Genomic DNA, 24178 nt, shown 5'->3' with positions numbered 1-24178 from the left:
CCTTCGAGTGCCGCATGCCATGCCATGCCATACCGAAGAGCTTTTGTTACTCACACCGCGATAACAAAGCGGTCGCCTACTCTCCTTAAACTGCTTAATCTGCTTAATCTACTACTATCGCGATTTAACGCGAGAAGAAATGCACACCGACGAAAGCTGAAGGTGCAAACGGCATTAACGGCAGGTAGTTGCCGTACTACCAGCGCAGCGCAACACCGGTTACAGAGTAGACACGTTACCATTAATATGCTTGACCATGAATGAAGGGAAACGAGTTCGCGCGTGGCTTGCTTTCCCCTAGAATCAAATCGCCTCAAAGATAATTCAGCAACAAGCAAAAAGAGCCCTGCTTACGTAACATGGAAAATGTGTAAACATCCGGCAATCGAGAATTACTCGACATAGAAAATAAAAGTAATGCTCTGCTGTTCCTTTAAGTTTCATTAAACGTGACGTATAATCTTTATATTCTTAAATATTGAAATATCTTTTATAAAACTATCCCGAAATATTTCTTTTCCAATGTTATCTTACGTAATAACTCCAATTACGCCCCAATTACTCTTGCTAACTCTTACTTCCAACTATTTAGTACTATTTAGTTAGAGGTATGTATCTTCGTGATATAAAAATACTAGAGAATTATGTTCCTTAAATACATATACAGTGGCTCGTGAAAGTATTTCAATAGTCGATTAACGATACACCGATCGTACGTTTCGAATAAATGTCTTTCCGATTGATTTCAAATTTTACTGTTACAGTCGCGAGATAGTCGTGCCTCCTTACGGTTCTAATGAAATTTCAAACTATTTCAAATTTCAAATTTTTCATATAATGCATACAGAGTATTTTCATAGAGATTTGTCGTGGTTCGTTGGTAAGTGTTCGAGCGAATACGTAACTTGGTCGACTTTCCTCGGCTATTGTATTCTTTTAATACGCTACTTATTGAAAAACTTTCGTATTCTACTAATTCGATACACTTAAATTAGCGCTAAAGATCGGAGAATTTGCTGCGCCGAAAGCTCGTCATCCGTCGCGAGAGGGCGATTTTTCAGCACTGGAATATATCGTATCTACCGTCACGGTTGACGAGCCAGCGGCATTTCAAAGAAGAAATCACAATAAATCAACGTCAAACGGATGATCTCGCCGACGAAACAATTATGTTGCTTAATTCGAATTTGTTCGTTCGCTCATGTGCAAATCACGTCCACGAGATACATACAGACGTATATGCATACGCAAGCTGTAGGATTATTGAATGAAATCCTAAGCTACCGAGTTCCAATCCGTTACTATTCCCTAATTATTCTTCGAAATTCTGCTTGTAAAAGTATAACCTCAGACGGCACAGCAACGACGGAAGAGAGAGAGAGAGAGAGAGAATATAAGCTACCTAATTATAGGTTTAGATACGCCAGACGATATTTCATATCGAACATAATATCTCTTACAGCCACATTACAGCCTTCACCTTAATCGAGCTCATGGAATATGACTATATGTATGTACGCTGTTATTATTCGATAAAAGCGAAACTATGATCCGATTATAAATATTTTTATTTTCAGCCCGCGAACAATCGCGTCTTACGACAAATCACAATGTAATTACTGCATACATAGTTATCCTAAGGATCGTAAGCACGCCAACACTCGTCACGAACATTGAAATTAACAACATATTAGTTTTACCAAAAGATAACACGTAAACGTAATATTATTAAGAAACGTAAAATAATTTGTGCATTACTGTAAAAAAAAAACGTACCGAGATTTAATTATATGCTGTACTGAAACCCTAGATTACACTATAAAACCGTACAAATAAAGTTCTTACGAGTTAAACAAGAAAAATAGTTTCTTTTATATGCTACACGGTACTATACACTGTAGATAGATAAAATTGTAAGATCCAGATAGAAGATAGAATCTTTGAAATTGCTTTTTGTGGTCACAATGTTAAAAAATAGAATTCAATAACGTAAATTAATCGAACAGAGATGTTGCGTTAAATGAACGTTGGTCCTTGGTCCTAGATTGGTTGATGATTGTAAATACCGTTGAATAAATAGACAAAAAGATCGATCGATCACTGATAGATCTTCACTTAACATCTTCTTATGCAATTCTCTTACAGACTACATATATATAACTACGATGATCACAAAGGTAATCTTTTGATCAAGCCTGTTAAAAATAGATAAATATCGGGATGCTTTTTAAGCATCAATTAACAATTGGTCCCCCCCCCACCCCACCCCCTTCCTAATGGATAATAATCCAAATCCCCCTACTAGATTAATTCATATCGATACAACAGCAAATTTTTATCAAAATAATATTTCTTCGAGACTCGATATTTAACGATAAGAATAAGAACAACAACGGATACTCGTCGAAAGGCTGTGTTACTCGGGTATCTAGAGATACTGTACGTTAAGAGGGAAGAATATGACTCCGGTTGATGTAAAACATATATGTATTTCTTTCTTTACAGGGATCGAATACGATCCCCAGAAAGAAACTTTGTATATCGTTTAAATACGCAACGTTCGCGTTCTAGAAGATGCATGAACGTCGGTACCCGTAGCACTTTTTCTCACGTTCGTGCAAACAGGGCAAGCAGGTTAATGAACCAGTTGTTTAACTAAATTTCTTATCTTATATATTATTACGTAGCTTGAAATTTATCACGAATTCTCGACTACGATAGAATTTCATCTAAAAAGAGATGAGGGTAATCTTACACAAAATCTAATTTTGCATACGATTGTAGAAAACGAGATGAAACAATTCAAGTTATGCTTATTATTTATTTATCTTTACCTATTATTTATCCTGCATTTGATAAGACAGTACCCTAATAGCATTTTGAATAGAAAACTGAGCAATCTTATGCTATTCCGTAATGAAAAGTTATTTGACGATACATAACCCGAGAATATTAATCAAAGAATTCACTTACCTTGACGAAAGAGTGGAATTTGACTTTGCTGGGAGAAACAGGTGGACTGCTAGGTGATAGTTGATTTCCTGGTACTTGGAGAAGATTCTGTACCTCTAACAAGTATCCTTTCCTGGCGTATCTGCTCCTAGGACTGCTTTGAATATCTCCTTCTATCTTCGACTTTTTAATTAATTTTAGATTTTCCTTGGCATTCTGTCTGAGTATTACATGGATCAGTCTTCTAGTATTGGCCCTAGAATCGTTTATACAGATTCTCTTCCATGTTTTGGACACCATACTGATTGAACAAAGATCCTGCGGTCCAAGGAAGGATAATATTTTAGATACTATCCTCCAATGATTGCTTTTGTCTCCGAGTAGCGCCAATATATCCACTGTTTCTCTTCCTGTATAATCTGGAGTAGCTCTCACTCTAGACCTGTATCTTGAAATTATTGGTGTATACCCGCCAGAATGAGGAGTAATAGTCACATAACCACTGTCATCAACACTGTCGTGCCAACTGCGATTGCTCGAGTTTATCGTGATGCATGGTGTCTCGCAGATACTTATGTTTTCCATTTCATCCATCTTCGAGCCTTTCCGGAGGATATATTCCCATTTCTCACTTGTCACTTCAACATGATGTTATTTCAACATGACATTGCATGAAAAGCGTTCAAAACCGTATGACAAACAGCAATTCACCAGAAATGTATCACCAGAAATATTAATCTTTACTGTGTAAGGATTCGAAGTAAGATTCGCGGCAAACATGCGCACGCGGACACCGACTCTCCCTCTGCGTGTTCCTGCGCTGCAAGCACTACGAAACTTTGAAGTCTGTTTATCCGTTGTCCCACCGTAGCTCCCTTGGCAATTGCCCGACCAATCGGCTAACCTGACTCATCCCGCCATTCGTTGCCAAGCGCTACCATTGGCTCGAAATTCTTGGCCGCGTTGGTGATGCTGTTACCTCTAGCGGCTGCTGATGGACTTACTGAATTCTGTTGCTGGGGAGACCTCTTTGATTTCTGATTTCTCTTTCACAGCGCGTGCGCATACAAAAATTCCTTCAATTTTACCAATTTCAATATTTTTTCATTTTCTCCTCGTCGTTTCTCTCTTTCCTTTAAATTAATGCTTATTATAGGAAGACAAGGGAAGCCACTTAACTATTTCTTAATATTATGACCCACTATAAAATCATTATACGACTTAAATAATATATCGGATTACCTCAATTGTATCCGCTAAATGGAATATAGGAGAAATTACTAGTTATACATATTAAACAAAATTCTGTTTAATTTTTCTCCAATAACATTGTTAATGTAGCAGCAATTAAAGTAAAATAATGTATTTTAATTTCGAATTAAATATACGCGAAATATGTGCATACGTACGTATATTGGTATGTGTGTTTAATGTAAATGCATGCGAGTAACGAATATCTTATACACTGTGTAACTATTGATTCTCATATATGTATATCATTAATATCCTATCAAGTGTAATAATTTATCGATATTTTAGAAAGAAATATATATCTTATTATCAACATTGACATTTTTTGACATGACATTTTTTGTAGTAAAAAAAAAAAACTTTCAATTTAACTTGTATATCCAATATATTGGATATTGGTTGGTTAAAAGTTTACTTAATTTCAATCTCCTTTCTCAGTCCTTAATAATCTTACTGTTAATATTATTATTTGACATAATGCTGCCGTACTGGTAATATTTACTTGTGAAACATCTTATTAAATGTACTACAATATACAAGTATAATTTTCATTTTCAAAATGAAAAAAGCGTATTTTCTTTATGCGTATGATTAATATTAATGGACATTTTTTAATAAAGGGGATATTTCTTCAAAGTTAGAAGATTCGGTTAACGTACATACATACGATATTTCACTTGTATAACGCATAGCGTATTATATGTATTATGGTAAATATGCACAGGCTTATCGACAACAATACGCGTATGAGATTTTAGGGATGAAAACATGAGAATATTGTCATGTTTTTTATTATGTCAGAGAGTCAGAAATATAAACACTACTAATAGATTTAACACAATTGTTCTAGTAATCACGTGTAATCAACTTTATTCAAATTTATTTGTATGAAAGACATTGAGGATTTATTGTTAGATCGACGGAATCTCCAATTTTACCAATTTTATCAATGGTATTTTTACGAACTGTTGAGAAGTATCTTATTAACAGTAAATTGTTACACGAGGCTCGAATGTTATTCATTCGAGTGTATAAAAGTGACAAGAATACTATTGCTAGCGTGTCTGTTAGTAGGTACAAACGCAGCACTATTATTTCTAGGGACATCCTGCTTGCTATTAATGTTATTCTGCTCTTTCGAACTAGTTCAACTCCATAAAAAAGGCTAGTATCAAAATATTTTTACTTACAAATTGGAAATTTTTCGACTAAAACTAAATAAGAAGGGAGAAAGAGATGGATAACATATAAAAACATAATTTCTGTGCCATATTAATGATAGAGTTATTAGCCACTTACTAAATTTAATAAGATCTTAAAAATGCCTCTTTCCGTACACCGATATAGTTGTTTGGTTTAAAAAAAAAAAAAAAAATTAGACACAAAACAGAGTTGATAAACACTGTGTATACTACATTTCACTATAATGAATTAAAAAAATAGTTAACAAACCTTAGTCAATCAATGTCGTCGAAGTTGTCTAGAAAAAAAATTGTTAGTTTTCGGAAATTGCAAAAAGATTAGCGAGATAAAAGAGAGTGAGAAGGAGAAGGAGAGGCAGAGAGTGAGAGAGAGGGAGGGAGGGGCGAGCGGGAGGGAGGGAGAGGGAGAAAGAGAGGGAATGGGAGAAAGACAGTCACTCGTTCTTTGCGTGGGTACTTATGCAAAGGCAGCAGATGTGCAGTTGATTAACGGGATAGTCAGTAAACTTTATTGCTAAACGCAAAGGTTTTGATTGAAAATTGGGTACAATGGAATCTAGCAAGTCGGAATCGACGCCAAAACAAGCTATGGTGTACATTTGCGGAGGTACAGTTAATATAATAAACGTGAAATACTTCTAACCTCAATTTTTATGTCGCATTAGCGTGTTTGTCACGTATTTTCGAAATAAACATAAACTTTGTGTAAATATTGCTTTGTCCATACTTTCATCGTACAATTTATACATTGATAAAAGTTTTGATTGAGTAATGACATTAATAAAAATGTCGTACTTGTCAAATCTTCGTTTTATTTATATAAATGTTTCATTATATGTTAATATTGTGTAGCATTAAAAATTCTTTGAATCCATTTTTTTATTTCACGAAACATAAGCTTTCATCAACTTATTAGTATGTTTATGTCTTCCATTCATAACCTGTATATAAACTTTTGTTATATAAATATTTATATAATTTATTTGTTTTTGTAGAATGTCATCATGATAATGAAATACGCCCAAGAGATCCAATTCGATGCCGAGAATGTGGGTATAGGATCATGTATAAAAAACGAACTAAAAGACGTATCCTTTTACATTTATAGAAATACACATTAGATATTATTAAATGTTGCTAATGCACTTGCGCAACGTTGTTTAATACATATTGCTATATAAGATTTTAATAGTAATTATTCATATTCTATAAATGCTACCTACACTTGCTGCAGGTACATATAAACATGATACAAGCAAGTCTTTTCCTTAATAAGTTTTCTAGTTGTTGTGTTTGATGCGCGATAAATCAATCTGTCTTTTTGTATAAGTTATGTATATATAATTATCAGTAAATTATTAATGTAATTATGTATTTTTGCCTATTTTACTACCGTAAAATTTACCAATTGACTTACCAGTCCATCTGCCCCCTTATATACTTACACAAATTAATGAACTTTAAAGGACGTTACGCCCTTTACATCCTTTGGATTGTATGCTTTTAAAGAAGAGCATAAAACTGCAATTGTTATGAAAGTAAAACTGTCTACTTAATTATAAGTAAGCGATGTTTATTGCTAGTTAAAAGTACAAAAATTTGATTGATGCTCCTTGTGACCTTTTTCATTGTTAAAAGATATTAGTATCTTATAAAGCTACTTTTATACACAATTTGGAAACCTTTATTAATTACAAAGTTGATAAACAGGAGCCAGCAGAAAAGCTATCTGTGTCGATACTAATAGCAACATTAACATACATCGTAGGAATACGGACAAATTAGAAAAGGATGCTGTGTACAATCAGGTACGTACCAGGGTATATAGCAAGAGCGGAAACAGGATGGGTTCGAGCTAGAAATAATAAAGGGAGAATTGAGATACTTAAGCGAGCTATCACAAATGAGGGAGGAAAGGTTCTCAAAAGGATATTGGGGAAAATTTAGAAAACAGGATAAGGAAACAAAAAAAAAAAAAAAAAAAAAAAAAAAAAAAAAAAAAAAAAAAAAAAAAAAAAAAAAAAAAAAAAAAAAAAAAAAAGACACCAAAAAATATGTAATATAGGAGGAATAGAAAATAGAAACCATATATATTAAGTAAACGACCCGTGTACAAAGAAGTTAAGTCAATCAACATATTGAAAAATGGGTAATGCCCAAAAAATGGGAAACCATTGACAAAGAAATGTGGGAGTTGATGAACTTTATGAATGGAAGCTTGAAGCTAAGGGCATCATATAGGAAGAGTAGAATCCGGAGTAATAGCAATAGTTCAAAGAAGGCAAAGAACCAAATAACCCACAAACCAATAAATAAATATATATATATATAATGATATTAAGCTGTATTAGTATTCTAACTTTACTTTGACATAATGATATGTATAATAAATTAAGATAGTTCAAAAATAGGAAAGATATGAAAGATTTTGTTCGAGAAAGATTTATAATGTTCATTTTAAATAGAATACAGACTATCCATACGTACTATGTATGCGTATCTCTTGCGTCAAATTTTTCCTTCTACTACAGCATACACACTTAATCAAATTACTCGATATTTTTATCAAAAACAATTGTTTCGAAGCTATTGTATTAAGCATTTTATTGCATTTGTATAATACAATACAATATAATTTATTTAACAAATAACTATAACAAATAAGAATAAAATTATAAATTGATTTCATATATCGCGGAATGTAAGACTTTCAGGTTTGAAAGACCGCGTTTCTGTTCGTTTCTGTAAAATTGTTTATCAATGTTCGTCCTAAGAGGAGAATCTTCAAAAGTTACATTCAAAGCCGAGCTCGTCTGTAATATCAAGTAATACAATTGACTGAGGAACCTTTCGCTAGGTATCTCCTATCGGGCAATCATTTCGCTCTTTTATGAAGAGTGAGGGAAGTGACCATGCGGCCACGGTTTCATCGAAAACTTACTCTCTCTGTGGTGGGTGCCGGTAATGCAGGTTGCCACAGTTGGATCAACATGAGAGACATCTAGCGGTGAAATAAAAAACTGTTCGAAATTGTGTCCCTCTGATTGGTCGAATTTGAATTGTACGAGAAGCGATTGTTGTGCGTATTCAACGTACTTACAATGTCAACGGCCAAGTGATATAGCGTGATACCATGTGCGTGCATCAAAGAAGTGATTTCTACTTACTATTATGAAAAATTAATGATAGAAATGCATTACACGCGTAATATTATCGAATTTATAGTTAAAGTTCGAATGAATTGATATTCGCAACGATACAAGTATTGTAAAATTGGAATAATCGATAGAAAGTTGTCGCGAACCTGTTGGCGTGGATTGTATACATGACGAAATATTTTAATTTCTCTTAAGACGAATTCTATATCAATTTGAAGATGACGTCGTTATCGTTGCTGGCGAGTCACGATGAAGTGGTTCGATGTATGAATGTACACCTAAACGGAGCTTGCGAAGAAGGTTCGGATTTCATATATTTGCCCCCTACAATGTTTTACTAGATTATGAAAAAATATATTGAGAAAATACCTAAGCATGCCTAAGCTTTTGTATATAAATGTTTTCCCTGCCCCATATTCTTCTCCATGTTTCTTGTGTTCTTTCCATTCGTGCTATAATTTAACGATGAAATTGCTATTGTAAATATGTACACAGGAAACAAAGATGACGCAGTCATATTGTTTCATATCTTTAACATAGTTTCAAGTTAATTTACTATATCATTTAACATCATTGTACTCGTATGCGAAACCATTTGTAATTCTAGCATTAAATAAAAGATACATCCTATTTTTTTTATGTAGAATTTCTAAAGTTTGCTGTGAACCAGGAAGAAATGAGACAGAAATGGCTAGCATCTATACAAGAATGTCAACGTCTTCATTCGGCTTTAGAGAAATCTCATCAAGAGGCAGCTGACTTAGATAAAAAATTAAGTCACGCTAGAAGACTTCTAGATGAAGAGAAACGGAAAAGGCGTACCGTTGAAGAACAACGAAATTCATTGGTAAATACGTTCTTTTTTCATAATTCTTGAACACGTGACAATGTATCCTGGTTACTTGTATATAGGAAAAACAAATTGCTATGGCCAGAGATCTTTTATTTAATGATGGTGGGAGAAATTTAAACGATGAAACCCGCGAAAAATTACAATTTTTGAATAACACTACGTTAAACGGTCGTCACAGTAATATATATAATATTAAGGATGTACATCAAAATGACAAGTGAGTTTCTATTTATATGGAGCGTTATTGTGACTGATACATAGGAAAACATTGATTAATTATTGCTTTCAGATTAAATACTATAGCGGAGCTGGACTCCACTGGCTCTATTTTAAGCGACTTAAGTTGCTTTTCAAAGTCAGAAGATGATTTAGATATTAGTGCAATCATTCAACAAAATCATAAGAAACGTGAATGGAAAGAGCACAGACCGAGTGGTGAATATTCCACGAAAAAACGACGTAGTACAGTACAAAAAGCTGCAGAATTAACTTCGTCTGATAGAATAGTAGCCACAACAACAGTAGTGATGCCGAAAGATGGCAATATCACTGCATCTTCTGTAATTGAAGCTATACCTGGGGATGAAAACATAGATCCACAAGGACCTTTACATAATTCGCGTAAAAGACGTAAAAGTGGTGATCGTAGTAAATCAAAATTGACACCCGTTGATACGAATGATATTCAAATGGATACTGCTGTGAGTTATTTTATTTGAATTAAACGCATCTCTCTTTCTTTTCCGTGTTTCCGCAATATGTTTCAGTTAAATAAAATAACAGAGTGAAAATTATATTACAGCCTTCTGCGCCAAAAATGGAAGCTCTTACATCAGAATCAGATTCTGAGGGCGTTTTTAAACCTAGTCCAAACATAGGCGGATATACTTTAAATACGAAATCGGCTAGAGGGCATAGCTTCGTAGCGAAGACGGTAATTAAACCGGAAGTTTGTACACCATGTGACAAGAGGTAAAATATTCATAAGGATTCGGTTCATACAAGTGTCATAGAAATACTTTTATAAATAACATTTTAGGATTCGATTTGGAAAGGTAGCCCTGAAATGTAAAGACTGTAGAGCTACAGCTCATATGGAATGTAAAGACTTAGTTCCATTACCATGCGTACCTACTGGAAATACACCTACGCTACGAGGAACATCGGTAAGCTATTGAAACTTGCGGTATCTTTGTATATGATAAAAAGTGATAACAAACTATTCTTAGGGAACGATAGCAGATTATACACCGATGATCCCGCCAATGGTACCATCATTGGTTGTTCATTGCATCAATGAAATAGAATTGAGAGGAATGAGCGAACAAGGATTGTACAGGGTAAATGGCGGTTTAACGGAGGTAAAATGTCTAAAAGAGAAATTCCTTAAAGGCAAAGGTGCCCCCAATCTTTCGGATGTCGATATATCTACCATATGTTCTACTCTTAAAGATTTCCTTAGGTACGTTGATTCGAATATCTTGTTCTGTACAAGTGAAACAATCTATTCAGTTTCTTTCTGGCCCTTAGATCGTTACGAGAGCCGTTAATCACTGTCGGATTATGGGCAGACTTTGTTCGGGCAACTACTATTACTGATAAACAAGATGCTGATGCTGCTTTATACCAAGCAATTTCTGAATTACCTCAACCTAACAGAGACACGCTTGCCTTTTTAATCTTGCACTTACAAAGAGTATCGAGTAGCCCAGAATGTAAAATGCCAATAACTAATTTAGCTAAAGTTTTTGGGCCTACTTTGGTCGGCTATAGTTGCCAGAAACCATCGCCCAATTCTCTTCTTTCAGAGACAAGTAATCAAGTCGCTGTAAGTATTATAATAAAAAATTGAAAAGACTAAACAATGCTTGCTTTGACCTTTTACTTTTCTTTTTACAGATAGTGGAAAATTTATTGAAAATTCCTTCAGATTATTGGGCAAATTTCGTTAATCCCGAAAATCTAAACAATATTGGTACTCATAGAACTGGCGAATTACAGCATACACCATCTCAGGAATCTTTACTTAAACGCAGCATTTCCCGTGGCTTCTTTAATACTCCACTTACTTCTAGGTTTGCACCTTACTACTACGTATTTTTAACTTGAAATATCAATTACTCTTATTCGGTACTCATATTCGGATATTGTTACAGTCGGACATTTATGAGGAAAAACAAGAAATACTTTGCGGCATCTCCCTCTAGAGTAGCTTACTGACAAGAATAGGTATGTATTTAAATTATGCTTACATCGAGATGCAAATAATTTCTAAATAATTATTGACTCTTTGAACGTAAATAATTAATATTTGTTCAATGTGCAACATAATTTTTCTACATTCTATTTAAAATTTTGTAATATTATGACATAAAATATATTTTTATGTAACGTACAGTACGGAATAATACTAGAACATTAGAAATAAAATATTAAAAATAAGCAAAATTAAAATGTTAATAATATATATTATGTTAAATACTCTTTATGATGACTTTAAACGTGTGAAAGTATGTGGTGACGTTAATACGAAACCCCAGTATTTCTCTTATTATTATATAGCACTAAGGCGAAATGTTATATGTGTAGGATTAAATAAATGTGATATTTTTGTTAATAACAACATTTCTAAAAATGTTCGGTTCAATAGAAATACAGACCATTTTATTTCAATTATAGCTCCGTTTCCTTTCTTTCGTAGGTGTATAAATACAGGTGTATTAACAAGTAACAAAAATTATAAATTTACTACTATCGATGCCGTAAAAACAACAGATGCCTTGTGCAAACTAATTGTAAGTGAACTTGAAATATATATATATATATATATATATATATTATATATTACAATATATATATATATATAATATATATATTACAATATTATATATATATATATTACAATATATATATATATATATTACAAACATTAGTTTTCAGTTCATTTACATCGTTCTTTCAAGCATTAAAATATATCTTTAGTTCTGTACATACTTCCGTTATCGTAATAACAATTGTAATGTACAAAGTACATGTTACATTCGAAATGATTTCTTAACCGTCTAAAACGAAGTACTTACTTTAATGGCGATGAAATTAAATTTTCTAAATACTACAATTGAAATATAAGCTTATAAAACAATATTTACGTTATACATTCCACTTGATCCTTTAGATTGTTTTCGTACACGATTTTTCTTTTATTTCCCAGCAATGTTCCCAGAACTGTTTCAATCTATTGTCCCCATTCGAACAAAAATGCCTGAAATCTTGTATGAGCTTTTTCTGAAACAATTCATCGCCAACTAACGTGGACGATGATTTCCATTTTCGACTAAGCATGTGATTCCACGACCAAAGGAAACCAATCTAAACAGACGAGAATTCATTTCTCTAACAAACCCTTCCTCAAAGAATTATATACAGATTGCCTACCCTCTTATCTTTGTTGTAGTCATCTTTATTCTTCCCGCTAACGTGTCTCGTAATGTAAGCTTCATGAGGGCTGGGTTGATCAGAATGAATTGGATATCCCTTTTGCCCTGTGTTTCGTCTCACTATGTTGGTAGCAGTTCGAGGACGTGATCTTGTATTTGTCGTAGATGGAATCAGTATGAACGCATTGCCGGTCATATGAACGTACTGGTGATCGTTTTCAGTATTTTCTATTAGGCATGGAACGAATCCAAATCTTTGTACAATTGTCTCTTGAAAGAGAAAGAGTCTTTGCGCGTAGGTTACTTCTCGAAATTCTGGAATCAAGAACCATCGATAACCATTGGATTGATCATTGATAACCATTCGTTCTATATAGCGCTTTAATTCTAACGTTGATACTGAGAGCAAACCTTCGAAAAGATGTCGTTTGTCTGCGATAAGACACTCTGTATTTAATGGTATAAAAATAGGCCCCCTTAAAGGATCACTTTTTAAAGTGAACGGTAATGCTAGTAGATCGCTTGGGATAGGAACCATTTGAATTCCGCACATTTGAGCCTTACGTTGCCACACAAATATCTATATTCCCAGATTGAAATGCAAACGTGTAGTAGTTATATTTCGAAATATGAACTCGCCTTAGATCACAAAAAATATATACTTACAAGGTCAGCGACTATACTACCAGATGATGCAACCCATTGTACCACTAGTTCGTAAGAATGATCTACTTTGTATATAGATTGATATCTTAGATGTCCCCATTCGATTCTATCGCTTCTATTGTTTATGTCTATATCTAGATGAGTATGTTTATATGACGGAACTAGGAGACAAAGTGAATAATACGTGAATTAGGAGAAATAATAAATGGAGAATACATAAACACCAAAAAGTAACACAAAAGTAACGGACGTATAAAGCGTATAAAAAATTACCTTGCCATTCTCCATGCTCGTCCGCCATGTCGGATATGTCTAAATCATCTTTAAGAAACGGCGCTACGTTTGATTCGTCTACAATAGTAGTGTCGCAGCTAGGTATAGTCATTGGAGATGACATCAGGGGGAATGATCCTGGCGAAGATGGTTCACACCAGCCTTTGGGTGCCCTTATTTCCACTTCTACCCATTCATTCTCGAAGCTTTGCAAATCACCCAGGGGCGAGAAATAATCGCCAGCTTAAAAAGTAGGAAAAAATTATGTAAACAACATAGATAAGAAATCAATATATAATTAATATACACAATAATTTGTCTTACCTCTTTGATTTTCTTTATCTTGTACTATGTGATACAAATAAAATCCTAGAATGAATGGTTTAGAAAAATCTCCAGATGCATGGCATATGAGCTTCTCTTGTATCATACCCTGGATGAAAGTATATTATAAAAATACATAGAACCAATATCAACTTCACTGTATACCAACAACATTATTCTTACGTTCATGATATTGATGGCACTCTCCACTGTTACTCCTCCTTCTATGTGATTATTTAACCATTGCACTGCATCTGCGCTAACAAATGTTTGGCTTGGAAGAGATGGGTGTTGTGTGAGGAATCCCACGCCGTTTTGCGGGTGTTTCATTGTTTCTAGAATTTCGTTATTTGACGCGGTGTTCTTTAACTTTGTCAATTCCATGTTTGTACTACTAGTAACGAAATTGAAATAATTAATATAGCGTTCATGCAAACGATTTATGCGGATGTGTGTGAGATGAAACTCGACGTTTAGCTTACCTATCTTCGTTAGAATCGAAATGGTCTTGCTGTTGCTCAAGCGAAAGGGGTAACACAGCTTCGCTGGCAGGTGAGATTCGGCCCCTGTCCATCACTTTGGAACCTGATCTAACGAAAACAAGCGATACCAATTAATCACATAGTGCTTATATTATCAGAACGGTGTATGGCAGAGAAACAGAGGAATAGAGAAAATTAAGCAATGTCTAATGTGAAAAGCAACAAAATTTGCATCCGCATAATACTATTTATTTTCTTTTTCAAACAAAAGTATAAGATAGAATGCCCTGTATATAGATAGAATATGTATGTACATACAAAGGACAAGGATAGAAGATAAGAACAATATCTTAATATTGAAATGTAAGAGTTGATAGCTCAATTCATGCTTCAGTATTGTAATATAGATGCACATACATATCTTGCCGTCAACGGAAAACATTTAAATTTATAGTTAAGTCGAAGAAATTTAGAAGATTAAAACACCAACCTGTTTGGCACGTGGCGAGGAGTGTCGAGGCACGTGCGGGCAGTCGCAGCGGTATTCACTACATGCCTCTCCTGTACAGAGAACCCCGTCACTCCCTCACTCACTACCAATATTCTCTACCATACAGAGTATTTGTACAATTGTAAATCACATTGTTGGAAATTTTCTGCAACATTTTACCATTATCTATGATGAAATAAATGGTACGTACAAATGCTCTGTATCTCATTTTTGCTAAATGATGAAAAGAAGGATGAAAGCAGCTGAAAAGTATACAATGGGAAATATGTACAAAGATTGTACTCAAACATTTACAAATACAGCTCTCTTCTATTCTGAGCGCAACCTTCCCAGAGATTTGAATCAAAGGTACACCTTTGTGTTCATCACCAGAGTAGAAGCATTGTAATATCTTAAAGCAAATAACGCAATATCAATTGAATAATATGGAATTTCTGGACCAGCCTCCTTAATGCTACATAATAATTGTTTATGCAACACACAAACACGCACAAATTTTTACCGTTTTGCCAGCATCGTTTTGTGAAACATGCAGATGTGCAGTTTGTCGGGAATTATGTACGGTATTGGTTTCAATTGGTGCATATTCATACAAAAATATATACTCATAAGACTGAAACTGAATGGGCAGGCAGAGCTGCACAAATCTTTTTAAGTTTTTCAATATATAATGAATATAATTTCCATAATACCTTATCATTTATTGTATCAATAAATAATATCGAAATACGTATCGAATAAATCAATAAAACTCCATAAAGACTGGACTTATAATTCCAGCAAAAGCGATTCGATTTTCAATCATTCTGTATGATTGTATCAGCAGCAAATATAATTATTCGCGTCGTGTATAAACAATTTAAAGCAGTTGATATTTAGTAATTGAACCGATGCAGCACAGAAGCGAACAAGCAAAATGAAAAGGTATCAAACATCAAATTTCAATGGACATTTCGTTGCAAGATGCAATAGATTGCAAGCTATACTATTACATTTGCCAAAGCAACAATGCCGAAATCATCAATCTAAGCTTATTCAAACCTTGGTCTCGGTTTCTCTGGTAGACGATTGCTTCCGAGTCGCTCCCTGAAGGGAGAGCTGCCGACTAGATTGGTCTGAAAAGCATGATGAATAGTATGGGTAACTGTAAATGTATGAACAAGCTCATGATCATGAAGTAGTATATCACCGGTCTGTTTCATTATGTAATGCATTGTTAACATTTTATTCGGAGAGCATTATTACATCGACGAAGAGAGAAGAAGGTAAATAAAATGTTGGCGTTTTGCATTACACAAAAGCTTGCTAAAAAAAATCATGTGCGCATTCAAGGCAGATATCAAGCATGGTTGCATTGTGTAATACGTTGTGTAAGCTGTCTGAATGTTCTGACAAGCTTGCTGTTAGAATCTAACGTTACCAAAGAACTGGATGTAACTAATATATGTATATATATATATATATATATATATATATATATATATATATATGTATATAAATATAAAGATTAAAAAAAGAACATCAAGGATTCATGGGTGTCCGCTCCTTATTGCCAAAGGAGGTGTATATTCTGAGATTCATGGACAGAGATGATAATGATTTCATTGACATCCGGATCAGCGTACTGAGGCTACAGGATGCGAGGATGTACCTGGTTAGTGAGAACAATCAGGCTCGTGCTGTGCCTGCGTCTGGTCAAGTGAGAGGCAGGATCTCTCTGGGAAACACCACCTAGAGTCGAAGGATTCTGAAACATATCATGCTAAATGCCCTCTCCTAACATTCCGCTCATCTATTTCTACCTACGATTACGTGTATGTCTCTCTCGTGTAACTGTGTAATTTTGACATTGACACCGGCCAGCTATAAATACTAGTTCAGAGATTGTTATTTGAAAATAATTAGTCTGTACGTGATAAAATATCGTCAAATTCGAGTAGGCAATAGCCACCGTAAGTGATTTGTCGAGTGACAAATAAGCTTGTGAAAAAATCGTGCTCTTTTTTTTTTTTTTTTTTTTAACTTAAGTTAACCCTCATGTTACTGTTTGTTACATCCTGCATATTTAGTACACCACTGAAAGAAACACGCTATAAATTACAATGGCATTGCGTTAAAACTCTTGCAAAACAAAAACTGCGAAATAAAGAAAAATAAAGGAAAATTACAACTCTTGATATTAAACGAACTAATCAATATTCGAAACTAACAAAAGCACCAAAATTGCGTTACTTAGGCGTCGTACATCAGGCATGCGACAGTCAATACTAGAGTGCAAAAGTACAGCGCAATATGGTACAAAATAGATCGTTAGTTAAACCCAAAGTAACGTAATGTTCTAGTTTAGACGAAAAACAGGGAATAATAGCGAAACGTCTATCAATTGGACTTTACTCGAGGTTCCCCTTTTCAATAATTTCGATCGATTTAAAAAGTTTATGTTTTACATCTTTCAATTCCCATAAACTGAAAAATCAGGCTATGCTATATATTAATAAAAATTTTATGCAAAAGTTACCCAATTTTTGTTGGGATTCGGGCGGCGTATTTTATTCGGCCACAGCTCGATGAACCGTAAAAATCCGTCCAACAGAGACACTTGTTCGGAAGTGGTGAGTGGTGTATATATATCACATCTTGATGATCCCTCTAAAAATTTTCGAGTAGCCGAATTGTGCAAAGGAAGTAAAAACACGCGAAATCTCCAGTATTTAAGCGCCTAGAAATTGTTAAAATGATCTCAGAAAATATTGAAATAATATACAATACAAATCTTACCTCTACTAAAGCAAAATCAGTGTGGCCCCTGGTACAGATGTAATGATCCAAATAATTCCAATTGTAATTTTCAAGCTTCTCTGTTGTAAAAGATACCCATGATACCTCGTACGTGTCGTGATGAGGTGCGTGAAATCGATAAAGATAATGAATGTTGAACGGAGGGTAAGGATGCCTGTAAAGAATACATTCAAATATTCTCTCTTCGCTTCTTGTTTAATTTGTAGCGCGATTACCTTACCTTGGCCGATATCTTGTTACTGTTATACAATTATCGAATAAAGATATTTTGTGAAATATTCTCCCAATGCTTAGCAAATATTCCTCCTTCGGTTCCGATTCTGTTTGCCGTCCCCGCATTACAGAGCTTATTGCAGGGACAGCGTTACTGCCGCCAGGTGTATGGCTCTGATTTTGATTATTTTGCGGTAAAATAATTAATTGAAAACCCTTGATTAAGAGAAGAGAAGAAGAGAAAGATAAGGAGAAAGAAAATAAACATAGTTGCACAGAATTGCACACATACGGGAAAAGATCACGTTTGAAGGCATGATTGGCATAATACCTGTGCTAATCGTTGCGATACAAGCTCCTTAAATACTTCGGCAGTTGTTAAAGGTTTTTTATATATTGCCCGTTGTTGAGCAAAATCTGTATTAACGTCGTCAGGCAAAAGATTATAGTCTGACACAACGTAGTCGTTTTGTAAGCTTCTTTTATCGGGAAAATAATCTGTAGTAATTGGCAAACATGCTGGTATTGTCAATGATTTCCAATCAACACCTACAAAATAAGACGTAGGATACATGTATACACACACACACACACGCACACACACGCACGCACGCACATGTATATATATATATATATATATATATATATATATATATATATATATATATATATATATGAAAAATGCAATTTGCATTATAGACTGCTTCAAATGAATAAATAAATGAACTATTTTCAATATGTAATGTTAATTTTCGTGACTACGTAAGTACTAAATCTAGGTATTATGCAGCAGTTAATGCAAAAATACACAGATATAATACACAGGAGAAATTTTCACAAAATTATCGTACAGTGCAAGTACATATTAAATAATTTATGCACGCCAAACAAAAATAGTGATTATATTAGAGTATTACAATATGTGTTGCCAGTATATGAAATCCAAGATGACCATGATTTAGTACTAAAGCATGCAATGCACAAGGTATTATTTGTAACGTAATTCAGTGAATTCTCAAAATAGTTTGTTACAAAGCATAACAAACTAAGTTTGTGAAAATAATATTGAAGGGGACGAACGTGTGTGCATAATCGAAACAAATATACCAAATCAACGATAATTACATAAAAGAAGAAGGTACTTCAATTATTCCCATAAAATTAAATTTCTATACATTATTAGTAAATCATATCAAATATCGTATACTACTTATTACTGGTAATATAAATAAGTGCGATCTTAAAGCGAGATGATAGAGTGGAAGGATTATAAAGCGGATGAGAGAATGTTTGAAGAATAATATATGATATGAAATTCATAGTATATATAGAGAATCGGAAGAAATTAAAATTTTGAACAGTGCAAATATTTTATGAGACAAGTAGAAATAAGAAATAACAAAAGAATTCTATGTAGGTGTATAAATAATCGTAATAGTAACAAATATTTAATAGATTATTTATAGAAATTATTTTGGAATTAGAATTACTTTTTTGCAACAGAGGACATACATGCATAGAAGAATCGTAAAGACTAGAGCTATGAAGAACAAAAGTTACTACAAATTTAATGCCCTGGAAAAAAAAAAAGAAAAAAAAAAAAGGAAAGAATGTGTACCATAACCGAATCAACCCCCAATAACGTATGGCGCTAACCTATGATTGCTGTTTAATGTGACATCATAGTTGTACATCACACACGCGTCAATGCGTCCAGCGTTGCATCCCAATAAGACGTACCATAGCATGGAAATAAATGTAATAATAATATTATTCATATAAATGATCGATGAGCCTCAAAAATAAATATGAATATGTCCAAGAATGAAAATACTTCTTATGCATAATGATTGCGTGACTGTGTATTAAACTTTCATTCATTTCGACTTGAAAAGCAATATCTTTTCCTGAAATTTGTATCAACTATTTTCATTCTTTAAGAAATTATGTTTCAAAATTATATTGATTAATCCTTCTTGGTATTAAGTATGAATGGTAAGAATGAAGTTCTCTGTATGAATTTGTGCATCGGTTGAATAATTTATAATATTACACCTACGTTATTTTACTTATTTATGCCTTTATTGTTCTCCTAAAATTGCCAAGAAGCATTATACGTCCGCAATTAATTGTCTAATATTTTGTACCACATGAATTAATCGTTTGCTTAATTAAAAATCCTTTCAAAATTCTTTCTTCAAACTGTAAACTCATTTTGTAATAATTTTTATGGATAACTTGTGAATAATAATATGGCTAATGTTGTTATTTGGATATGTTATAAAATATTATTTGCCAGTAGTTATACAGTATAGTATTTATGTTGTAAATCGCTTTATTAGAATCTATGCAAACCTGTTGTAAGTGCCGGTGTCCATTCCTGTTCACCAGTAGCACCCCATAACAATGTCAAAGACTTATTGCCTGTAGAGGATATCGGATTCCCGCTTTTATCAGTGCTTGATAGTAGAAGATTTAATCTCTGCGGTTTATTCCTTGTGTCTATGAAAAACATAGTTGCGGTGCTGTATTATATTAATACACGGCTTATGTATTTTATATGAAATACTAACGATCGTGAAACTGATTTGAGTTAGAGACGTCGTTATGTTCCATAGGGGAACCACTTATAGTGGAAGTAGCATCAGATTGTGATTCTGAACACATTTGTGTTGGAACAGCTTGATAATGATGCTGCTGTATAAGTACACCTGTTGGCCCTACGATATTAGTTAAATTTAAACGATCATGTAGTTTCTTTTCTTTATTAGTAATTACCTTTGGGAAAAATATGTGTCCACCTTCGTCTGTTACTAGTTAATTTAATTGTAACGTGAGATGGATCAAAAGGATTAATAAGTGCCCTACTAGGCCTAATAGTTGTAGGTTGAGATATTGTATTTGTGGGGCTTCCAGCACTACCAACAACCGGCCTAAATGGCGGTGATATTTCTGAATCGGTTAAATCGCTTTTTACTGATATCCTCGATTCTACGTAACATATAACAATTTGTTAAATACGGTTATATTTCGATATCTTATTAACACTTATAATTTGTACAAGTAATCTCAATACATACCATTGACTTCTCCATTGGATTCACTACTAATTACATCATCTGTTCTAGAAGGTATCAAGATTGCTGCGCTTCTTGTTGCAGCTGGAGGTGAGTGAGATTCAGGTGGTGGGTGATGTATATCAGGATCTGACATTTTTCTTTTCAGAAGTTTCAGTATATGCGCGTTATTATGCGTTTCCATGCTGGCAACGCTTGTCTTTTTAGTTCTTGTCGTAACTCGTTGCAAACTACTTATAGAAAATTTTAAACTGAAATCTCTGGCGTTAAAGTCTCAGCATTTAACTTAATATTGAATTTACCTTGACGTATGGACTGAAGGTAATTGAAAGACTTGTGCGTCGTATGCATCATAGTCAAACAAAGTGTTGTGTAAACATTCCTTTGCATCTTCTTGTAAAAGCTTACTTTTACACTGCAATTTTCCAGTTTCTGCCGATTGTTTCGACACTCTCTGAGGAAGTTTTATACGAGGTATAAATGTTGAATAAGGAATCTTTTTATTTGTTGAATAAAAACTGAGATTAATCCAGTGCGGCATGCTATAGTCATCAGGCGCATTAACAGATGTATCCTTATTGTGGAACTAAAATTATATCACAAATATTAATATTTATAACATTACTACTAAGTGCTGTATAATATTTTCATAAGCATAAATACCTTTAATAAAGGTACTGCGTGTAATGGTTGTTCTCCGACACACACCAAATCACTACCAACTCCGTTATCAATAATTCTTTGTTTTGTAACATTCGTTAACTCTCTGTCGACCTCAAAGACACCTACGCCGGGTGTAATCACCACCGATAACTGACCAGTTCTATCAAAACTACGATCCAGATAATGTTTCTCAAACACTGTAAGCGAGCTAAATTAAGCGAAATACTTTGTGATAGATTAAACTGTATATATGTGCGTGTGTCTGTTTAAATATTACCATTTAAAGACATGTTCAGCACTTCTAAAAAGTTGCCCTGTGCAGCTGTTGAATTTACTGCTTTTGGTATAGAGACACCTGATTTTTGATGATATTCTAATACAATTTTTTGATAGTCTGTGAACAGTTTACGTAATTGTACCAACACGTTACTCCAATCTTCAAATCTTTCATTTTGAACTACCACCCTGTAGAAATCTTCATAAAATCTTCCCCTATAATCATGTTGTAAACATTCACGCATGTGATTTGGAAATTCTTCCAGACTGTTAGCATTATAAAATGTTCTTGAGAATAGTACAATCGTTACTTCATGATTACTGCCATTCTTTTTCCACTTTTGAAATAAATCAGCTAAAAACCCGTTAACAGCTTTTTCAAAATATAAGTCACCGTGAATGTCAAAATCCCACATTTCTGAACTCATTTGAATAAAAAGATACACCATACTGGTCGAAGAACGAAACACAACCTAAAAGATCAATTTTCAAGAGACAATTTTATACATAGTTTCTTTTTCCACTATAAACTTCAAATGCAAACCTTAGTATCATTAGTTATAACACCACATGCGACTCTGTCACCCTGTGACCACATTTCATATACTTGACATCTGATACTGCCTCCACAGAATTCAATCTTCTTGTTCATATATACACAAGTGTTGACCTAATAAATAAATTTATATAAAAGATAAGAGGGGCAAAATGTTTAGATACAAATTGAAAAATAAACAAAGTATCTATTCTACCAAGCTATTTTTCAGACGCCACATTTCGCTACGACCCAGATACTGGTCTTTGAAGGTAAGTTCAATGGAATCCAAAGCTACATCGTCTGGATTAACAACATTCATATATACGTCTGCAAATGTTCTTAATTGAAACATTGTGGCTACATTGTTTTCCACGCTAATTGTCTCCCTTCCTTGTAAATCTTCTTTAAAGGATGTGACTTGAAGGAGTAGACGGCTAAATTCAACCTCCGGGTGATAAATTTCAACAACATCTCCAGTTTTTATACTAGGGTGATCTTTTGGATTGATTATTAAATCTTCTTCACTAAAGGTCTTTTGATGAACTATCAACTTATACAGCTTCATTTTTAAGCCATTACTTCTTTCATCATAGATCTAACCATAATATGCCATAGAACAGTACAGTCCTACAATGCAATACGCTATGTAGAATACTTTTTTTGTATGTATAAATCTAATGTAAAAAATTACGTACATTAAGACGAACAAACAACGACTTACTTATCCATTTTCTACTCAGTATGAAACATTTCTGCGATATATTTAAAATAAGTATTGGATCCGAAACATAATATTTATATATATATTTATAATATATGTGTGTGTGTGTGTGTGTGTGTGTGTGTGTGTGTATTATCAATGACACGCTATTAAGATAATGTAAATTAATTATAATAAATATTTCACTAAGCTACTATGCTTTACGGAAATTTCAACATCCTTCCCTCGTCCAGCTTTATCCCCTACTGCTATCATATGAAGTTTATTCACATTGTCTTACTTCATTTAAATCCCAATGAATAAATAAACGTTGGCACTATACACAGGGGATTAAGAGTTAATATTAAACTCAACGACCATATTTTTAATGTGCTTCATTCTTTAGAATCTTGATAACACGTTTCGTTTTATACAAGGATGTCACTAGACATTAGTGTTTCTCATACGATCGATATGGTTTGGTTTATTTATCGGTCGAATATGTACACTTTAGGTTATACATGTTGATGTAAAAGTGAGATGACAAACGAATGACATCACATGTATAGTAAATGAATAAAATTATGTATTGTTTCATGAACAAAGAAACAGATTTGTGAGAAAAATAATTAAGCTTTATGGAACAAATAAAATGAGAAAGAAAGATTGTGGAGAACAAGCCCGTTGCACTTTACGGATAGATTAACCGTAGATAGATGAATTTAAATCATATATAAATCAAACAAATTCTTTAACAAATTATTGATATGAAAATATTTCAATGTCGCACAGACTTGCGTAGA

At 33.6% G+C, this 24178-nt stretch overlaps 4 protein-coding genes across 19 annotated transcripts in view; 2 read left to right on the top strand and 2 right to left on the bottom strand.

Annotated features, from left to right (window-relative positions):
- Positions 1–3758, bottom strand: part of LOC122574174 (F-box only protein 43-like) — a 49201-nt gene extending 45443 nt beyond the window's left edge. For both annotated transcript variants that reach the window (XM_043741426.1, XM_043741427.1), the window contains exon 1: positions 2974–3758. In XM_043741426.1, coding sequence (XP_043597361.1) covers positions 2974–3546 — 573 coding nt within the window. In that variant the 5' untranslated portion in view covers positions 3547–3758. The remainder of the gene's footprint in view (positions 1–2973) is intronic.
- Positions 3759–5838: 2080 nt separating this feature from the next.
- Positions 5839–6779, top strand: LOC122574168 (DNA-directed RNA polymerases I, II, and III subunit RPABC4). The gene is made up of 3 exons (XM_043741420.1): positions 5839–6012; positions 6401–6493; positions 6690–6779. Exons 1-3 carry the CDS (start codon positions 5955–5957, stop codon positions 6710–6712), a joined length of 174 nt encoding a protein of 57 aa, XP_043597355.1. The 5' UTR covers positions 5839–5954; the 3' UTR covers positions 6713–6779.
- A 1535-nt stretch (positions 6780–8314) lies between these two features.
- On the top strand, positions 8315–12248 carry LOC122574162 (rac GTPase-activating protein 1). Its single transcript, XM_043741403.1, has 11 exons — positions 8315–8863; positions 9208–9410; positions 9476–9633; positions 9706–10117; positions 10219–10388; positions 10456–10582; positions 10646–10878; positions 10947–11244; positions 11316–11491; positions 11573–11645; positions 12118–12248. Exons 1-10 carry the CDS (start codon positions 8782–8784, stop codon positions 11634–11636), a joined length of 1923 nt encoding a protein of 640 aa, XP_043597338.1. The 5' UTR covers positions 8315–8781; the 3' UTR covers positions 11637–11645; positions 12118–12248.
- On the bottom strand, positions 12054–23929 carry LOC122574158 (GATOR complex protein Iml1). Of its 15 annotated transcripts, XM_043741389.1 has the most exons (26): positions 23371–23925; positions 22890–23302; positions 22682–22807; positions 22139–22610; positions 21862–22058; positions 21501–21784; positions 21202–21431; positions 20900–21112; positions 20695–20841; positions 20477–20623; positions 19778–19786; positions 18453–18670; positions 18129–18337; positions 17888–18062; positions 17628–17828; positions 16761–16856; positions 16151–16224; positions 14599–14706; positions 14300–14510; positions 14117–14225; positions 13793–14035; positions 13520–13680; positions 13265–13433; positions 12852–13168; positions 12566–12785; positions 12054–12478 (listed from the first exon to the last, which is right to left on the bottom strand). In XM_043741389.1, exons 2-25 carry the CDS (start codon positions 23238–23240, stop codon positions 12588–12590), a joined length of 4665 nt encoding a protein of 1554 aa, XP_043597324.1. In that variant the 5' UTR covers positions 23241–23302; positions 23371–23925; the 3' UTR covers positions 12054–12478; positions 12566–12587. The 15 variants fall into 15 exon arrangements, with proteins under 15 accessions (XP_043597324.1, XP_043597331.1, XP_043597320.1 ...); XM_043741396.1 differs by having other exon boundaries at positions 12054–12785; positions 20695–20832; positions 23371–23929; XM_043741385.1 differs by having other exon boundaries at positions 12054–12785; positions 23371–23923.
- Between the last annotated feature and the right edge of the window lie 249 nt (positions 23930–24178).

This window comes from Bombus pyrosoma, linkage group LG13 (genome assembly GCF_014825855.1).
Source record: "Bombus pyrosoma isolate SC7728 linkage group LG13, ASM1482585v1, whole genome shotgun sequence".
In the NCBI taxonomy this organism is placed as follows: domain Eukaryota; kingdom Metazoa; phylum Arthropoda; class Insecta; order Hymenoptera; family Apidae; genus Bombus; species Bombus pyrosoma.
This window is presented reverse-complemented; position numbering and strand designations above follow the sequence as displayed.

Bases quoted from the DNA above. Each gene is read 5' to 3' on its own strand.
- LOC122574168 (XM_043741420.1), top strand. From the start codon at position 5,955: ATGGAATCTAGCAAGTCGGAATCGACGCCAAAACAAGCTATGGTGTAC. The intron at 6,013-6,400 runs GTACAGTTAATA...TTGTTTTTGTAG, and splicing joins TATGGTGTACATTTGCGGAG to AATGTCATCATGATAATGAA. The intron at 6,494-6,689 runs GTATCCTTTTAC...TAAGTTTTCTAG, and splicing joins TAAAAAACGAACTAAAAGAC to TTGTTGTGTTTGATGCGCGA.
- LOC122574162 (XM_043741403.1), top strand. From the start codon at position 8,782: ATGACGTCGTTATCGTTGCTGGCGAGTCACGATGAAGTGGTTCGATGT. The intron at 9,411-9,475 runs GTAAATACGTTC...ACTTGTATATAG, and splicing joins AAGAACAACGAAATTCATTG to GAAAAACAAATTGCTATGGC. The intron at 10,389-10,455 runs GTAAAATATTCA...ATAACATTTTAG, and splicing joins TGTACACCATGTGACAAGAG to GATTCGATTTGGAAAGGTAG.
- LOC122574158 (XM_043741389.1), bottom strand. From the start codon at position 23,240: ATGAAGCTGTATAAGTTGATAGTTCATCAAAAGACCTTTAGTGAAGAA. The intron at 16,225-16,760 runs GTACATCCTCGC...CATGCTTTTCAG, and splicing joins TGATTGTTCTCACTAACCAG to ACCAATCTAGTCGGCAGCTC. The intron at 13,681-13,792 runs GTAATTTTTTAT...TTTGTCTCCTAG, and splicing joins CGAGCATGGAGAATGGCAAG to TTCCGTCATATAAACATACT.